Below are 19,116 nucleotides of genomic sequence, written 5' to 3' on the forward strand. Positions count from 1 at the left end.
ATGGCTCAGTTGGTTGTGGGCAAGCTTTAAACAAGCATAATCCTTGCCTCCAGTCCTGACATAGAATGAAAAATTTCTTAGCTAACGGAACAGAAAGTTTCAATTCTATTAAGGACTCGGAGGCGAGGATTATCCCACCCAGTGCCCCATGGAGGAGGTCCCTCGCCGTACAGTAGTAAGAATCTTTTCACATTAAGTTACCATTGTACTTGTGGTTGATGTACTGGTGTCAGATTTCACATCATACTTACCTTGTAGGGTGATGATTTTGTGCCTCCAGTAACACCTTTCTGATCTTTTCAGGTTCGGATTCCAATAAACAGGATGCCTGAAGAGGAGATTTGGGCTGTCTTCGTGCTTCAAAAGAGGAGGAAAGCACACTAAAAAGAGCTATAGAGTTACTGGACAACCCTGATTGGACACTATTCCTTGGTTCTGATTGGTTAAATACAAAAGTTTTGATTCAACTACTCTTTCCCTTTGGATCATGGGAAATGTAGTTGTGTTATTTCTTGTTGCAGCAATGTGCCAATAAAGTGAAGTAAGAAGGCATAATTCTCGCCTCCAAGTCCTTAATAGAATTTAAACTTTCCGTTACGTTAGCTAGGAAATTTTCCATTCTACTTTGGCCTTCAGTGAAACTGCATATTTAATTGAAATTGGCTCAAAAGTCAAAGTTTAGGGTCAACGTGATAATATACCATCAAGGAAAACATCAGACTACCATTTCTTATTTGGGCTCATCATACATCTTTTTAATGTCTATTTAACCATTCCCAGCAGTGGACGGATTCTTTGGATACCACCGGTGCTCTACTTTTAATAGACAGTGATTGGTATAACTGCATTCCCTACTTGGGTAATCCCTTGCAAAACCACTTTTTAAAAATTAAGATTAGAGTATTCCATAAACCAACTTTTTATCCCTACTACTCTGCCCAAAAGAGAATGTTATCTAAATCACAGTCAGAGACAAATATGGCAGCCAATATTTACTGATAGAAAATCATTATCACATTGCCTGTGCGAATACTGAATTTTTACATCTTTAAGCTCAATAAACACTATACAGCCACCAACCAGCTTGGTCTTCCAATTTAGTTGTCCTATGTAGGAAGCTGGATCTTTATGTAGTGGACCAAAAAGAGGTTCACTGTGTAAAGAGTCCATGCAAACCCCAGTAGGCTTGCACAGGCACACATGATAACCCAAATGCTGTCTTTTGTGGTACTGTGGGTGAGCAGTTAGGGCTTATCAGAGGGTAGTGCTAAGCATTTGTTGGTGAACACAGAGGTAATAAATGAGACACACACTCCGGAATAAATCTGAGACCAATTTAGAAAAATAAATTGTATATTTATGTACATTTTGATACCAAGAACTTCGATAGCAAGCAAGTACTTTTTTAAATGTTGATTTTAGCAGTTAAGTAAAATGTGCACTTAAATGAATATTTACGCTATGGGAGAAAAGGCATCAATGGAACACAGGTCCAGGTGATAGCAGTGTGCGCTACACTGGTAAGAAGAAGCGGGCCACCTAGAAGCAGGCTGCAGAGGGGGACTTCAAGGACTAGTTAGGGATTTCACAACAGGGTGCTCGGGTCACAAGGGTCCGAGGGACAAGGGAGCATAGTAGGTTTGTCGGTACCAGGGCTGGTGCGCTCGGAGCAGAATGGAAAGGGCGGCTGGGCTCGGTGAGCTATGGAACCTTGCACTCGTCTGTCTCGCCGGTTGAGGGTGCAAATGTCAGAACAGCTGGGCCACCCTGGAAATTGAGGTGCTGACGTCCCTCAACGGCTGCTCTGTCTTGGAGTCCCGACTTGGCTCTCACAGTCTCTGCTTGCTGTAAGTGGTATGGCACTACGGGTATTGGTTCTGTGCAGCTCCGGTTGGTCCTGATGTCCTCTTACTCGATGGGGAGGGAAGAGAAACAGATCTGACCTTAAGGAGCACAGGGTCCTCAGCCTGGGGGAGCTGCTGCGTCGGGATGGCCAGGAAGTGGTGACACGGTAAACCAGACTTTGCGTTAAAGTGCCTTAGGACTGCAGGGGAGTAGCTCCTCTCTTCCGAAGGATATAGCTTGGTGATTTATGAAGGGCTGGCAGTCTCCCAGGGTTCTTGGGAGCTGGTCAGCTGCAGGTTGAGTTGCTGGGTCGCAATTGCTGAGACTTAGTGTGGCTGGCAGGCTTTGGTGCCAAAAATCAACAGCAGTCTACAGTTCTCGCTTTTTCTCGCAGCTCTCGGTGTTGTTCTCTTCTTGATCCATCAAATTTGAGTTTCTGGTGTCAAGGGTGTCACCTAAATAGGGTGACCAGATCTTTAGCATCGAAAACCGGGACATTTTGCAAAAACAGAGTAGCGTAGAATGACAGCTCTCATCAACATAGGAAAACAATAGAGGCACTAAGGAAATAAATAAAATGTAATTTTTGAAACCAGCATCATACCCGTTAATTAAATTGCTTACATATAACAGGTGCTAACTAGTACAGCTTTACAACAACTAAAAAAGTGCCTCTCACAGTTTTCAGTCAACTCCCTCTAGAAACTGGGACATGGCGCAAAATTTCCCAAAATCTGGAGGGACAACTGGTGAAAACCAGGACTGTTCCTGGCGGATCCGGGATGCCTGGGCACCCTACACCTAAATACTCAATATAGTGGTGTTAAAGGGAGTGGCAGGTAGTAGCCAATGGGCTACTTATCTTTAGGGATTTCTATGCCCTCTATATGACCACTTCCGGTGGAAAGTGGGCATAACCCTGACCCAGAGAGACTAATTCCAACAAAATCAAGATAGTGGAATTCTGAAAGTTGTGTCCACATCAGGTAGTTGACCTAAGGGGTGGTACTAGTCTAAGAGGGGTACACACTTCCTAAGTAGCTAAGTTTCCCTGCTGTTCTGGTGCCAAATGAACCCCGGGTGTGATTTCCCCTGTCTGGGGAAGCCTTGGGTAGCATATCAAAGGTGGCAGAGGCTTTTGAAGGCTCCTGCCTGGATATGCTGATCATCCTGCTTGGAGGAGGGGACAACACCTCTGGACAGAGCAGGCTTTGTTTCTGCCCTCAATGAGCACAGGCTCTCAGCTGCAGGGGGTCAGAAACCTGTCGGTGGTGGCAGGCTGGTCTTCAAAAGTCAGCCAGTACACTAGTAGTCTGTAGGTTTTCATGGTACACCTCTAAGGTGTCATCTGGCTGCATGTATTAATAAATCGATCACTGGAATTGGTGTGGGTTTATTAATATGAGATGTTTGATACCAAGCAACTTTAGTTTCAGTGAAGCAGTCATGTAGCTGGGGAACACGTAAACACTAGTGTCCAGATAATATCTGCTCATGTAGATATGTCCACACATGTAGTATAGTGCACCCTGTCTAAGGGCTGTAAGGGTGAATTACCGATACTGCATGCAGTGTTTGCAGGCATGGCATACACAGGTGTGCGATGTTGTGTTTTAATTTTTTCTCTGCACCATGGCACGCAGCCTGTATGGTAGCCTGCATGTTGGTGCTGAGGGTCACGTAGGGTGGCACAATAACTGTTGAGGCCCTAAGATACCCTCTTTAGCCTCCTTGCCTTAGGTACCAAGGGTACCATTTACTAGGAGCTTACAAGGGGTGCTAACGGTATTGCCAATTGGGGAAACACTTTTACAGTTTTAGAAAAAGAGATCTGGCACTGGGGACCTGGATAGCAGGAACCCAGTGCACTTCTGTCAAATTGCATTAGATACCAGCCAAAATGTGGGGGTGACCATGTCAAAAGGGAGAACTTTCCTGCAAACCTTACCTCAAAACCAAGTGTGTTTAATGTTACTGTTACTTTTGAAGTCCCTATTGCTCTCCTTTATGATTGGCTCATCACTGACAAAAATGTATTTGTGTCTGATGCGCAGAACACAGATTCTCTCAGAATGGAATCATGTTTTAGTGTACCCTTAAGTGGAAATGTTAAGCATTAGATTATACCAAATCCCAACCTCCATTATGCTGGACCCTTTCACATGTTCAGTAAACTGCTGTTAAGTTCAAATACTAACCCCATCTCATAGCTCTATTTGCAAGATCCTCAAGAAAATTGGCTTTACACTTAGCTTATGTGCTTTGAACACAAGGTTCAAAGAAATAAAAATACTCAGTTCCTCCCTCCATGTGTTCTTATGTGTTTGGTAGAAGTGAAAGCAGAACAATATTTTATGCTAGAAAACAGATTACATTTTAATTTTTAAAAAATACAATGTATTGCTGGAAATACAAAAGATTTCAGTACCTTCAAAGCTTCTTCATATTCTTCTATAATAAATGGAAAAAAACAGAATTTCAGTCAACTAAGAACACTGAAGGCATTCATTAGCCATACCAAATGATGTAAGGATGATGCAAACACTTTTTTTTTTTAGTTTGTACTGACAATAAAAAGTTCAAGAATAGCGGAAGAAAATGTTTCCTCCATATGCAGGTTAACGAGGCATGAAGGCGTCAGAAGCTATACTTACAGAATGCCAACCAACTACTTGGATAAGTACAGAAATTAAAGATGTGACATTTGCAAGTTATTACTCGCCATTTGTTTTCCAAGAATAAACAATTATTTCCAAGTTGCACATACAATGCTTTGAGTGAAATGGGTCTATGAAGAATCACACAGTGTATACATAAGTAGAATAATCACGTTTTTCACTCAAGACTGTTACAGCTAGATCTATCCAAATGTACTCTGCTCCGACCATTTATTTGAGGTTCTCCACATACCTTACTTCAAAATGACCCTCTGAAGGGTTTGGGGCTATTTGTCATTGAGATACTGTGACCAACGTGTTTTTAAATCTGGAGGTGACTATAAGAAAAGCACACAACACAAAGGGTTTGGATGTTGCTTGTGAGGCCAAGTCTAAATTAATACATTGAAAAGTAGCTGCAAAGTAACAGAGTACTATCTAGCTGTGCATGGGTGAGAGGATAGGGGGTGAAGATAAGGGAGTAGATATGTATGTGAAAAGCAGTGTGGGTCTTCCAAAAGAATGGCCTTCTCATTTAAAAAGCATACAAGGGTCATGCGTTGCTTGAGGATTTGGGTCAATAAATCCATGCAGAAGTAAAGAAGAGAATGAGCTCCCAAGATCTGGATGGAGAAGCAGTTTCAGACACTAGTGTTCGACCTGCATCAGCAAGAGAAGGAACACAGTATCCTAATTTCCTTTCTCCATTTTCAAGCATGGAGCTCAGCAACGAGGCTGCTGCACAGACAATGTAATCTTGATTGTCACGTTGGGACATAAGAAGGAATTACTGTTTTTAAAACTTTAGATTCATTTACACAAACAATAAATCAAATAAAGTTGATGTGGGCAGGCAGCTGAACGGTCCAAGGGTGGGCACGATTCTCTCAAATATTCTTGGCCCCTTGTTTAGATGGATATTAGCATGCGGGATGCTCTTCAGTTGGTAAGGGAGGGGGAATCAGGGACAGTGGTTGGAAGGGTGCTATGCCAGTCAAGGTGAAACAAGAAAATAGCTTGATTGGCTTTTCTGATCTGTGTTTTAGCAAACACATCTTTCAGCTTCTTTAACCTAACGAATTGATGTGAGGTGGCTTGAATACTTTACACTGCATGAATTCTAAAGCAGGGTTTGGAGTAAATGAGGAATTGAACGCTGTTGAGGAGTAGGCTGGCTAGATTCACTCCACAAGAGCAAATATTGCACTTTTCTACCATTGTCTGTTGCGAATGATGTGCAGAAATTCAGTCTACAGGGGTTTCCCCTTTTCTGCTTTAGTAAGTATTTGACATCCAGGCATGGCTTGTAACACAGCAGTCTTTCAGGAGAGGGTTGGACTTTTCAGATGTGGACTTTAGACAGAGCTGGGTGTCACCAGCATCCTTGTGGCTGATGAAGCCTTCAATGACCACGAGTAATCCAAGGGATTCCATGTACAAATCGAAGATTACATGAAACATGATGAAAGCTTGGGGGTACGTATGTCACTGGGATGGGCTTGTTTCGAAGGTCTGTTTTGAACTAGCTGTAAAGCCTAAAGCACTGTGGGAGGATGCTATAAAAGCCCATCCTCAATTACAGGCTGGGATTGCATTTGATGTTCAAACTGTTGAAGCCCATAGAGAGATAGAACAAGATGAGGAGATGGGGTTTCAGGTGATCAAGAGAGTGTCCCTCACCACTTTGATGGTGGTTGTCTCAATGCATGGGATCCATATTAGTAGCCATAAAGTTGTGTATTCTCCTTGATATTTTCATGAGGTTGAGAAATGACTGCCTTCTGAATCATCTTACACAAAAAAGATAAATGGTCAGTAGTCTGAAAGCTTGGAGGTACAAGCTGGGTTTCTTCTAAAGTGGCGGCATTTGTCTGATCTTCAGGGAAGGTGATTTGGCTGAATGACATTGACACTGAGAAGGAATTTGATGGTTTTGTGCCATAGGTGGCCCTCATTGCTGATTCTGAAATGTCATCTTTTAATCATTTGGCTCCTACTGAATTTGAATTAGAGAAGTCCTTCATGGAGTGCGGATAGAGGCGGTTAGATTTGCTGCAAAACAGCATAATGTGGAGATAGCTTGAGCTTCTAATTTGTCAAAATAGAGACTTATTTTGTTGATATTCTCTTTGAAGAAGTTGTTAAAGGTGTTTCTTTTGAATGATTGAGGGTGGTTCAGGAGATAGGTTCCTACAATGTTCAATTGCTTTAAATAGTTTTTTTATTCTGTTAAAAGGAATTATTGATGGTCATGATATACACAGACTTTGTGACTGATGAGATTCCTTTAGTATTGCATGAGGCAGTGTTACGCTTTTTTTCATCTGCTTTAAGTGCCAAGATTTCTCACTGCTTCTCCATGATTTGGCATCTTTCAGTAAACCTCTAGAGAACCATAAAGAATAATCAAAAGCCTTGTAGTGCTGGAGTGAGGGGGGGGGGGGATGGAGGAGAGGAGAGGAGGGGTTAGGGGTGCAAATAATTACTGGACAATAGTCTGGATTTCCTTTCCAGCTCTCATTTGCACCATCAGATGTCAATGCTCAGCTTCCTGGGTTTAAAAAGTGGCAAAGAATGTGAATATTAGTACTCACTTAACTACACTTATGGTGGGATAGGAGACTTTATTTCCTCTGTATGGCTGGAATGGATAAGCAGAATTTAGACATTTTTTACAGCTATACAAGGTCTTCACTGATAGATCCTTGACCATTCTCTACCTCTGCTGATGTAAATTACTTTAACAAAATAACCATATCAGCACTTTCAACATTGATACGGTTGAAGGGAGGTAAAGGCAACCTTCATGCAGGCCTTACAACCTGCTAATCTGGATCATCTACAACAAGTAAGAGTGAAGGTATGATGGACACCAGATTTTTTAACAGCAGATGAGAAAACTAAAAAGATATCTAATGTGAAATATCCCCCAACTACCTTAAGCACCTAATCCACAAATATGTCTATATTGGAATATGCTCTAAATAGACTTGCAAGTGTCCTAACTTACCTTAATGTAAATCTACACTGTATTTTAGATGTTTCTGGCCTCAGGAGAACTGTCCATCATGGTTCATAGTGGGGACTGCTTAGCCAAATTGCTATACGAGACTCAGTGTGTGGCTCTATGGTCTGGGGAATCACTAATGCTGGTCTACTTCATCAAGGGGACCTTTTGTTCCGATGCCAGCTGACATGAGCCTGGCAATGGGGGCAGAATATGTTTTTAATCATTTTTCCTGGTATCTGCAGTATGAGAGTGGCCCATTGGTCTCTTCCCAGTTAACTATAGACTAAGTCATATGCAACTAGGCCCCTTGCTACATCCTATGGTGCCTGGATTGGGATTGTATGGTACAGGTAGATTGTAATACGTGCCAGCAGGTGTTCTGCATTGTATGACAAGATGGAGGTTATAAGTAGCCTCACAGATTAGCGCTGTGTATTGCTAACATTCCTGAGGATTTTATGAGGCAGCAGACTCAAACGTATAGGAACATGGAGACAAGCTTACCGTTAGATATTCAGAAGTGGCATTTTGAGGTGTCATACCTTTTATTCCTGCCTGTATAAATTAAACGGAGGGTGTTGGGAGCTTGGAGACAGCTGTCTCCTCTGAAGTATAAGGTTGGCTGTTTTCAGGTTCTATCTCACAGTTTCTTCCTTCCAGAGGTACTCCTTTCAAAAGGCTTATGGATGTTAAGTGTGAATGCTTTTCTCCTCTTTGTGCTTATGCTGTGGGTTTCCCTCAGTGAAAACTGTCACGGTCACTTCCTGTTGCCTGCCATCACCTGAAATGTATCTGCTCTGAAGGAGAGGGATAAACAAAGCTTAGGAACTGCCTTAAACAGGTTCCAGAGCAGAGCATGTGGAATGTAAAACTAATATCTGAGAAAGAAGTATAATCGAAGATGTCTGTGTCCCAGGGCTTCTCACTCACTGGTGTAGGCACCACCAACTAGAGTGCTGGGGAACAAAAACTGAGATCCAAGGACTAGTGTTCTTGCCAGGCAGCCTCCCAGAGTTGAGGGCAAATCACCTGTAGAAATCTTAAACTATGTACTGGAAGAAGCTGTGGGTCTAAAATTGCAGAGGAGTCTGCGTGGCCTGCTGGGAGAGGTGTGCTGAAGATATCCCTGCTGGAGTAATGTGCCCAGAGGAAGCAGCAGAGCTGCCACTGCATGGCAGAGGGCCTGCCCAGAAGAGCAGATTGACCACTAAAGAGGTTTGCAACTGGTACCAAGGACATGGCAGGTGCTGCCTGCAGTTGTCGTGAGTCCCTGCATGAGTCCCTGAGGTGCAGGTCCTTGGTTGCCCTCACTGGGCGTCAACAGGTTTCTTTGACCCACCCTAGTCAGGAAGTGATCAGAATGCTGTCTGGAATGGAAACGGGGAATTGCAAGAGCTGATTTTAAAGAGAGTGAAGTGGTCTGGTGCACTGAGAAGCACAACAACATATAGTGGTAGTGGCAGAGAACGATTTTGTGCCAACAAAGTGAGTGATGCCAAAGGTCTACAATGAACGGCCATCCACATTTGATATTCCCAACTGTGCTGAACCATGCAGCCTATGTCCTTGGAGCACCCTCCCCCCCCATTCATTATGTGCCAGAGATCTCAGAGAACAAGTTCGGTGGATGAACTTCCAGTCAGCTACTAACTTCTGTGAACATAACTCAAAATCTGGGAGGACTTTGCACCATTGTTCGAGCAGTAGCTTTGCATGAAGACGGGCAACATTATGAACTATGACCGGTACTATGTCAAAACATAACCTTTCTGCAACTGCCAAAAGTTCCGGGTAGAAGCTAAGGTTAGTGGTAACCCTAATCTCAACAGCAGAGACCTTGTGACAGTTCGTAGTTCACCACCATCTTATCTGGAACTGCGGACCCTGTGTTTACCAGACCATATTTGTGTGATGTATTGAGTAGCTGGTGTACTAAAGCACATTCTCTTTTCATAAAGTGAAAGCACTGTCTGCACATTGTGGATTGCGGCTTGTTGTGTTCTGAATCTCTTAAACTACACTACCTCCCTGAATAAGCCTTAGACTACACACATCAATATCCTCAATCAAGTGCCACACAAACGTACTTGGTACCGAGGTATCAGTGTCCGTGAAATGCCAGGTCACAGGACATCAATGGTAAAAGTACTCAACCCGCATGGCGGAAGCCCATTAAACCCTTTGCGCTGGACCCAGAACTAGCTCTAACAGTTGCAATGATTTCTTTAGATTTTTGTAAAGTGACAGAGCCAGAGCAAAATTACAGTCCATAGTGGTCAGCATCGAGGTTCCCCTGTAATATTTGCAAACTGGCAAGAGTGTGATTGTATATTTTTTTTAGGGACAGAACCAAGGGGATTTTTTCTCAACTGAATAATTTATCATGGTACAGGAAACACAAAATAAACAACAGTATAACTGAGTCCTAAATCAACACACCCATACATGAAACATTATGCGTGCCTCCACAGGTCCCAAATTACAAATGACTAAAATCCACGCAGTGACTACCGAATTCACCAAGATAAAGCCATATATGTTATGTTATGTTATGTTATGTTATGTCTCTTTTATAGCGCACGGCTACCCCATCTGCTGTTGTACCTCTGTCACTGCTGCAGGGGAAGCATAATTAATTCCATTTGGCATCAACAAGTTTTTGAGCTGGCCTAGAAAACCACTGTGACTCCTACTATGACACTGCAGTAAGATTATGCTGTAACACTGGAAGTTTTCCTGCTGGGTTCTCTCAGGGACAAGACATCCAGGAATACATGAATAGGACTTGTTTTTTAGAGAAATTATCTGACTCTCAAAGTAATATTTTCTTACATATCACAAGAAATGAAGCCAATCCCAGGTACAGGTTAACAGGTAACCAGACATATTGCCACAGGTAAAGATGGATAAATCCTAGAGCCATACAATAGAAAGGTTCAAAAAGAATAGTAGCAATGATAGCTTGAGGCAATCATTGGGACAAGCCAGAGTTCCAGGGGTGTGCTGATTGCTGAAGTGTTTTAAATGCTGTCCCCTGGGATGGGTTGCAGGAGTTCTAGATTGAGGAAGACCCTTTGTGCTGGCCCTACCAGACAGGAGATCTTCTGGCATACTGTTAGCACTGCATCGAAGATATTCCAGAGGCACAGGTACAGCTCCTTTCAAGAAAAGTCCACCCCAGGTGATATTGCTACTTTTCAGACACTACTCTGTGTTCACAACAGGGATGCAGACTCAGAGTAGTAGTCAATATGCAACTTCCTCTAAGTGTGCCCACACAACCATTTGTCCTGTAGTTGTGCAAAGGAAAGAGCAAGGCAGTAAAATTACTTGGCAGTGAGAAAGAGGAAGTATGATGGTGCTCTAGATGGGCGAAAAAGGCAATAGCACAGCGCACATCATAACACAATAAAGACTTAAGAAAATAGGGACACCCCAAACAAGGAAGGAACCAATGTTTATACACTGCTCTATGTCCCCACTGCAAGTAAAGAACTAGAATGTGATATATATTTAGGAGGGTGGCAAGGAACCCAGAGCTTGTCCAATCAGGCTGCATTCCATACTAATTCCAACAAGCATTGGAAATGCAATAGGTCTCGCAATAGAAAAGTTGGAGCTATTGGTTTTGTAATTGATAAATTTATTTTAATGTGTGGGTCTTGAAACGTGCAAAAGTAATAGCTTTGTCATTTACAATGTCAATACTTTATACTTTTTCAAATGTGACACCTATAGCATTTCTAATGTCAACGATACATACATTCCAGACCCTACTGCCTTTGACAGCGCTCGTCATTTGCTGAGAGGTACAATGGCAGGCAGGGTGGGTGTCTGTAAAGGTGGAGCAGCCAAGGAACTGAGTTAAGGAGCCACCGTGCTAAGAGAGAAGAGCTGTGTGACAACAGTCAAAGCAGCAGGGGACGAGCTGCATTTTTGCCACCCACTAAAAACAAGCTTTCGGCATTGTGGGGGCTAATTGGGGAGAGTGGGGAAAGGGCTTGAAGTTTCAGTGGGGTGGAGTTGTGCTCGCAGTTTGGATGGGTGAGGGAGTTGGGGGGTCGCATGGCTCGGAGGAGGCGAAAAGGGGATGGCACAGGAGGGGAGAGACATTGCATTAAGGGAGTGGTCGCAGCAGGGGCCTTTCAGAAATGGAGCAAAGAGGCGGGGGATATTACCTGTAGAAACGGAGTAGCAAGCATTGGCAAAGTCAGCTGGTCAGTTGGGTGCCTGCTAAAATGTTAAGCGTGGCGACCGTCTTATTCTTAATGCATAAAGATTAGTGCGGCACCCAGGAAGTGGGGGGGGGGGGAAGGGTCGAGCAGGACAGTGACGAGGAGCAGTCAGCAGTGTGGAAAAGCGGGCGCCATGCTGCACCCTATAGCACGCCACCTGTGTTGTTAATATATAAGCGGATAAGTTTAAATAAGAGTTGGACGGCGGTGCAGCCGGCATTGTTTACTTAGTCTCCTGGTCAGCTGTGATTACATGCGGCAGTGCAAACGGTAAAAAAAGAGCATAAAAGAAGCTTTTGTTTCACATTTCACAACAGCTGAGATGTGACCTAGAACGCACGGCCAACAAAGCTCCAAAACATTTTATGTTAGCGTACAGGGAACATTTTTTAAAAGAATATGTAAAATTGGTCTTTCGGTAAACAGCTTAAACAAAAGGCTGAGTGTAACAGTCAAGCATATTTTACAGAAGGAAGTGAGGAGAAAAGGGAAACTAGGGTGAAATAAAACAAGTTTTAAAAAAAGTACACTGGGGGGAGGAGAAACGCGAGACACGGCATCAGAGAGCATAAAAGGAGACACGGTCTGGCGGCCGTGAAACTGAAAGTACGGCCGGCCGTGAATAATTAGGGGGTGGGAAATGCGCAGGGAGGGCTGCCTTTGATGTAGTAATGTGAGGCAGGCAGGCAGGCAGGCGGCTGGTGGCATTGTGCACGCGCTTTTAAGGGCTGGAGCTTGCGCAATGACCTAAAAAGCAGATGCACTGCATGGAATCACCAGTTGTTAAACTCTGGATAAGCCACAATAGAGCTTCGCCAGCTATGCGCAAGCGCATCAGCAGGCAAGCTCTAAAACAATAAAGCGACTGATTTGCCATGTGGAAAGTCAAAGAAGGCCAAATTCGGGAGCCACTCCCCCAAACTAGAGTCGTTTCCCCCACTGCCCCCTACACCTAGGATTGTGACCAAAATGATCTCGGGGGAAGTTAAAAAACAAAGCCCTGGGTCCCCATAGAAAAAGTCAAATGACCTAAAGACAGTACATCGGGTTTTCACTCCAATGAAGGTGCTGTTTGAAAAATGCCTTCCAGTCATAACAGCAAACTGTTGCACAAAAGCTCGAAGCAGTCGTGCTGTGGTATAAACGAACACGCTGTAGTGTTGTGAGCAGACCCTTGCTCCAGTAGCGCCCAGGGAGAAAAAGATTTTTGCTGCCCTTGCTACTGCTGGGGAATAAAATGTAACAGACGCTTTTCACCGGCCAAACTCCAGCTGGTTACATCAGGTCAGCAACTTGCCTCAAAACACGCATCTTCTCCAGGTCACCCGACTCCCACACAACGTAGCATTGTGAGGCTAGTTCAAAACCGTTTGCTGGGTTAGGGAGGGGAGTGTTGATGTGTGTCCACATATGGTTAGAGATAGATGCGTGGGGTGATAAGTTAGACGGCCGATAGGGTACTAAAACAGCGACTGTGGCACATTAAAAACTATTAGTAGCACTTTAAACGAAATCACTGGAGCCAAGGAACAGTGGCGCTGCTGTCTACTGGACAGTTCTTTTCGCCCATCTGAAGCTTGACTCCCTGGTCCTAGGCACTGCTCGCCCATACCAACAGCCGGCTCTCGTTTATCAATCAAAGGAGCATTACTTATCTACGAAAGCAAGGGGGGTCTTAATTAATGGAGACCGACGCTTGTAGATCAGAAAATAGATAAGCAGAGAACCCTATCGCCCCCTATCCCCGACTAGCATTCGCTCTCTCCTCCCAGATGTAAACACTGCTTACCCAAGAGACGCAGCAGGATCTGGGCAGCGATGTCCAGGCGACCCCCACTTGGTTCACGATACGAGTTGAAGATGGCGTCAATGATGAAAATGCAGGGAACCCGCAGCGCCACGTCCAGCACAGCGCGGATCTGGTCGCCCAGCGGCACGGCCGCCATGGGAGCGGGTGGGGTAAGGAGAGCCGCAGCGACACGACTACTCCCCGGTGCCGCCAACCTCCCCCGCAGCCCGACGGGCCGCCTCCATATTATCACCTTACACAGTTGCTAGGCCCGGAACGACCGCTTCACCTCTCACGACGCCATAATTGGGCGCAGCCTGGTTCTCCTGTCACCGCTAGACACTAAAGAAGGACAAACACGTCAATCCTCAGCATGAGTACTACACGGTATTATGATTTTACCTTTGTGCGTTTCTTCACCCATCACAGACAGCTTCTAAAATGTAAAACCTACTTTCGAAGAAAGCGTAACGGCTAGAAACATTTAAATGTGACACAATAATTCCATTATTTTAGTTTATTTATTAGCAATACGCTGAAGAAAAACGACATGGACTAAACTACAAGTAACAAGCACCGCCTCTCCCCTACCTGCTCCACCGCCGAGGAAACAGGATACTGAATCCCGCCCCTCCAGGACTCCCTGACCTGCCTCATGGTTGCCAAGGCAATATTTCTGAAAATATTGTTGTGCTACCGAAAGGCAGGTCATGGAGTCCTCGAGAGGCGGAATCCAGAGCAGACAAATCTGCTAAACAGGAGCTTTTTCCAACGGCAGGCCTCCGTTTCGCGAGGCCTGCCAATGGAAAAAGGGGGCGTGGTTTCACGCAGTACTGAAATCCCCCTGTTCACAATAGGTCTTTGCCTGCAGCAGGGCCATGCCCTGCAATGCAGGCTTCCACCTAAAAAGGAAGACAATGAAACATGGAAATCTGAAGCCAAGGACCAGTATCTTCAATAACAAGTACCAACTACTAAAGAGAATGATCACAGAGGAAAAATTGCCTTGGTGGATTTATTGAGTACTTCTTATGTTCCTAGTAGCCATTTTAAAAACAATTTTCCTCTGTAACACTAAAATAGTAGGACTAGGAGGTCATTATTCGAGCAGTTCGTATCAATATTATTAGCAAGGAGAGCATGTGGTGGAATGTTCAATCAGGGAGGGCTTTAGAGAAGGGTACGCGAACTGGAAGGGGTAGGATGGGGCCTACTCTGTTAGCTCATTTATTTGTGCTATGCCTCATTTTCTATATGGGGGTCAGAGTTCAGCATTCTGTAGAAGAAGGACATTTACACACTTCCACCCACGGAAAAGACCTTGTACCTAAAGCCCTGCTGCCTTATTTTTCGGAGTAACTCAGGACGAAATGCCAGTATAATCAATGTGAGTTATCTAATTTCGCTTTTTCCAGTAGCGTTACATCTGTTCTGATGGCGTAGATAAATACCACTTTGCTCTAACACTAACAACAACTGAGTACAGTGAGATAGTATCACTTTCACTACGAGAAATTATGTTATTTTTATAACACAAGTTTACAAATTGAATGGCATTGTAGTGTGAATAATATTAATTCTAAGAACTGTGGGTAAAAAGGCTACTTCTCAGTAGAGCAAAAAGGCTTGGCTGAAAGATGCAGGACTTTTCTGGATTGTAAAGAGTTTCCTATATTTTCATCTGAAAGCGTAAAATAACAAATATTCTACCATAAACAGAAAAGTAATCACCACCATAGTGGACGACTGCAATTGCGAAAACAGCTAAGGGCAAATTAAGTTTAGTGTGCTACACTCAAAATCCTAGTGCTGAAACTAAGCTCACAGAGAGGTCTTATTTTTCTAGCTGTTGCTGCTCATCTCATTCAATTAATTGTTTGTATCAAGAGGGAATCAAGACATAATGAAAAGCTCATAGCACCAGTCATCCAGTCAATTTCACGATACGCGTTTTTTTTAGCATATCTCAAATCTGTCAGAAAGCAAGACTTCACTACTCTGGTCCGTCCCCTTTTTTGGAAGGTCGCTGTTCTTCGTTGTCAACTGAATTTGGGGCAGTTTTTATATCACAATAGCCTAAAAACAATAAGATGAGGCACTGCTACAGATCGCACAAAGCACCAATTGGTTTGGAGGTAAATTTCCACGTCTCTCATGCTAGAATTCATCCAATATCGTGGATGAATAATCTTCTATCTATGTGAGGGCAAGAAACCAATAAAGACGGAAACCCTGGACTTCGTGCTGCATGGAAGCGGTCATATTTAAGAAAAACTGAATACCAACGCGGTCAACAAGTGCGCAAATCATGGTGGTTACTGCTGGAGGGTAGCCTCCTCATTCTGGAGCAATTTATCATCGATCAAGAGGGCACCTACATTTGGGACCACTTCTCAGAAGAAAATGCACCAGGTAAAGATACTTTGGAGGTGCTAGATTTCCTAGTCACACTGAATTCATTCGGAAAGGCAATACAGATGGGTGGGCCTGCTTCAGAAATCCACAAATAAGAGTTTGGAATATCGTAGGAATAGAGGCAAGATAACTCCACAATTAAAAAACACAAAAAGAATCATGGGTTATAACACATATGCCGAATAGTAAAAAGGAGTTGGAACTAACCCAAATCCACCCCACACATAAAAATAAAACTTTCATGTAAATATATCAGTGTTACTTGGTGTGGTTCATGAAACACAGAATACCAGTGCCTTACTAAGATGAGCAGGTTATCCAGTTTATGTCCACTCTCCTTTCGTGCAGACACACAACTTCAGGTCCCATCTGTGGCAAAGGACGCTTTTGGTCTGGGATTAAAAAGCCCTTGTCAAGAGAGACTGAACCTCTTTTAATGAGGTCCTACTGACCCGCAGTCCCATACACTCACTGATGCCGGTAATGTGTTGAGACCTGCACTCGTTGCTGCTATGGCTCTGCCTGGGCAGGTCACTAAGGACTGTTCCTTGTCTGAAACACATGCTTTGAAAACCTGGCGAAACATATAGTAGTCCTGTCAACTTGCCCACTTTTGGTCCTGCAATTTTAGTCCCATAAATACTCTGGATTCACTTTGGTACAATTTTGTCAGGGAAACCTTCGACTGCTTGGAATTTTGCTGTGTTTGGTTCTATTTCTACGATGTTCCATACCCGCTTTGTGGATTTCTGAAGCAGGCACACCCAGCCGGCAGGTATTTTCAGGATGCTAGCCCTCAGCCCAAGTACATTTCTATACAAATACATGCATTCATAGATTGCTTTTGAAAAATTAAAATGAGTCATCCTCACAAACTGTTGACTCAGTCCCCCGTGGGTAGCTCAGCCTCCTGCTGCTGGTCTAACTGCAGCTCTCCTGCCTCAGACTATCCAGCTAAGGACTGGGGAGTGGCAAATACCACCTTCTCTCTATTTCTTTTTTTTTTAATCACAGACCGAAGTATGTCAATGGGATTATATTATCAACTAAATACAGACAAATAAGTAACTTTAGAGAAAATCTGCATCACCAACCTTAACAATTACCTACATGTAACTATACACACGTAGTTCTATACAGCCTTAGTATATGAATGACTTACCTTGGCTATTAACAAATACCTGCAAAAGAAGAAAAAGGCAAATGTAATAAGTTTTTTTTCTCCAGGAAGACTTACCATCAGACAAGGATAGAGCACGTACAAGCACAGACTCAAGGTGGAGAAGAAAATAAGGAGTAGAGAGAATGTATTTATGTTTTTCATGAACAAGGTATTGGCTATATACCATGCATATCAATAGAAATAAAATGTCACAACACACTGGCTGCTGACATGTCTATATCAGCTCTGTTAATCCTAGAAGTAACAATTAGCAATTCCCGCTCAGAATGTAAAGTCTGCATTAGGGTTACAGTACAAATTAATTCTTTAAATAGTATGTAGTTTAAATAAAAGTATGTTATTTGCATAAATATGGTTGAGCACTTTAAAGCCTTTTCACTTCAGCTGATTGCAGACCTACCAACGATAGACTTTTGAGGCTGAGAAGGAATGAATCAGAAACATGGCAATAAAAAGTCGACGCTGCAGTTGAGTTTACAAGGCTATCCAGGGGCTTGCCTAAAACCAGGAACAGTCCTGGAGTCTTGTCAAACCAGCAGTTCTAACAATGTGAGTTATTTCAAATGTCTGCTTTGCTTGTCTACAAACTTTTGTTTCCTTTTTAAGCCACTATTTATCTGAAAATGCACTCCAATCCTCGAACTGACACGTACTTAAACTACTGAGACACGCCCGAGATCCCAGCCTGAAAAACGTCCCAACCCACCAAACACACACACACTCACTCACTCACTGCGCCATATAATAGTGGTCAGGTACATCAGCGCTCAGTTGCGCTTTAGCTAGGCTATAAATCAAATACGTACATACAATTGAACAGCCTACGACGATTAACATACCTCTTCGTTATCTTCATCCACGTACTTTATCTGGATGCTTTTCAGATCAAATGAAACCTTTACCTTTTGGTGAAAGAAAAAGAAACGATGTGATTATTTAATAGGCACATCTAGCACCTCAAATGACCTTAACACCTCCTTAAAAAGTGAAACAAGGATCTCAAATAAGTAGATAGGGGACAGGAAGACACCTGTTTCATACATACTGCCTAAATCCCTCACCAGTCTTGAAAAATATATATAGGATGTTAGAGAGGTTTTAAGACGTCCAAATGCCATGGGACTGCCCTTTGCCCTGCAAGGAGCCACGCTGTGTAAGACATTTCAGAATGAATCAGTAAGGAGTCATATCTTTAGTGCCATGAGTAGCAAATGTAAAGGGGAAGATGGAGAGGAGGGAAGGCGATGTCACAGAATGAATGGGAAGGATGGAATGGCAGGGCCAGGAAAAGACCTACTCAACCCAGAACCTCAAACACATCCCTGTATCCAAGACTAACTTTGCCCAAATAGAAATAGCTAAATGCGATGGCATAGAATAGTGATGTATGTGGCCCTAATGACATTCACATGTGCCCCCTTGTGAACAGCAGCACTGGGCTTCTGTTTACTTGAGAAAGCAGTAATTTTGTAAGATGTCAAAGAAGCACTGTCAAAGCCAAAAGGGTGTTCCATAGCGACATATTGGCTTTGTCAATTATTTTTTGTACTTTTATTTTTTGTGGTATGGCCTGTCATTGGACAGTATGGTATTGTCTATCACTGTATAGCATGGTATTGTCTGTTGATGTATGGTGTGGTATGGCATTTCATTGTATAGTATGGTATGGTGGATGTGGTATGGTCTGTCATGTACAGTATGGTTTGACCTATATTTTTAAAGCATGGTATGGTATGGTGTGGTGTGGACTGTTGTTCTATGGTGCGGTATGGTCTGGTCTGGTCTTTCATTGTATAGTATGGTATGGCTTGTCATGTATAACGTGGTCTGTCATTGTACAGTGTGGCATGGCATGGCCTGGCCAGTCATTGTATAGTATGGCGTCGTATTGTATGGACTGTCATTGTATAGTATAGCGTGGTTAGGTATGATATGGCCTATCATTGTATAGGACGATATGGCCTATCCTTGTATGATCTAGT

General features: G+C 43.3%; 1 protein-coding gene across 10 annotated transcripts in view; it reads right to left on the reverse strand.

Moving 5' to 3' along the window:
- The window catches only part of NBR1 (NBR1 autophagy cargo receptor), a 577,507-nt gene that overhangs the window by 444,150 nt on the left and 114,241 nt on the right, over positions 1–19,116 (reverse strand). For 5 of the 10 annotated variants that reach the window (XM_086924034.1, XM_086924032.1, XM_086924033.1 and 2 more), the window contains exons 3-5: positions 17,974–18,036; positions 17,114–17,132; positions 4,274–4,296 (exon numbers count right to left, since the gene is read on the reverse strand). In XM_086924034.1, coding sequence (XP_086780160.1) covers positions 4,274–4,296; positions 17,114–17,132; positions 17,974–18,036 — 105 coding nt within the window. Of the gene's footprint in view, positions 1–4,273; positions 4,297–17,113; positions 17,133–17,959; positions 18,037–19,116 lie in introns of all 10 variants that reach the window. The other 5 variants (XM_086924037.1, XM_086924035.1, XM_086924038.1 and 2 more) reach the window with 1 other exon arrangement.

This window comes from Lissotriton vulgaris, chromosome 5 (assembly GCF_964263255.1).
Source record: "Lissotriton vulgaris chromosome 5, aLisVul1.2, whole genome shotgun sequence".
Lineage (NCBI taxonomy): Eukaryota > Metazoa > Chordata > Amphibia > Caudata > Salamandridae > Lissotriton > Lissotriton vulgaris.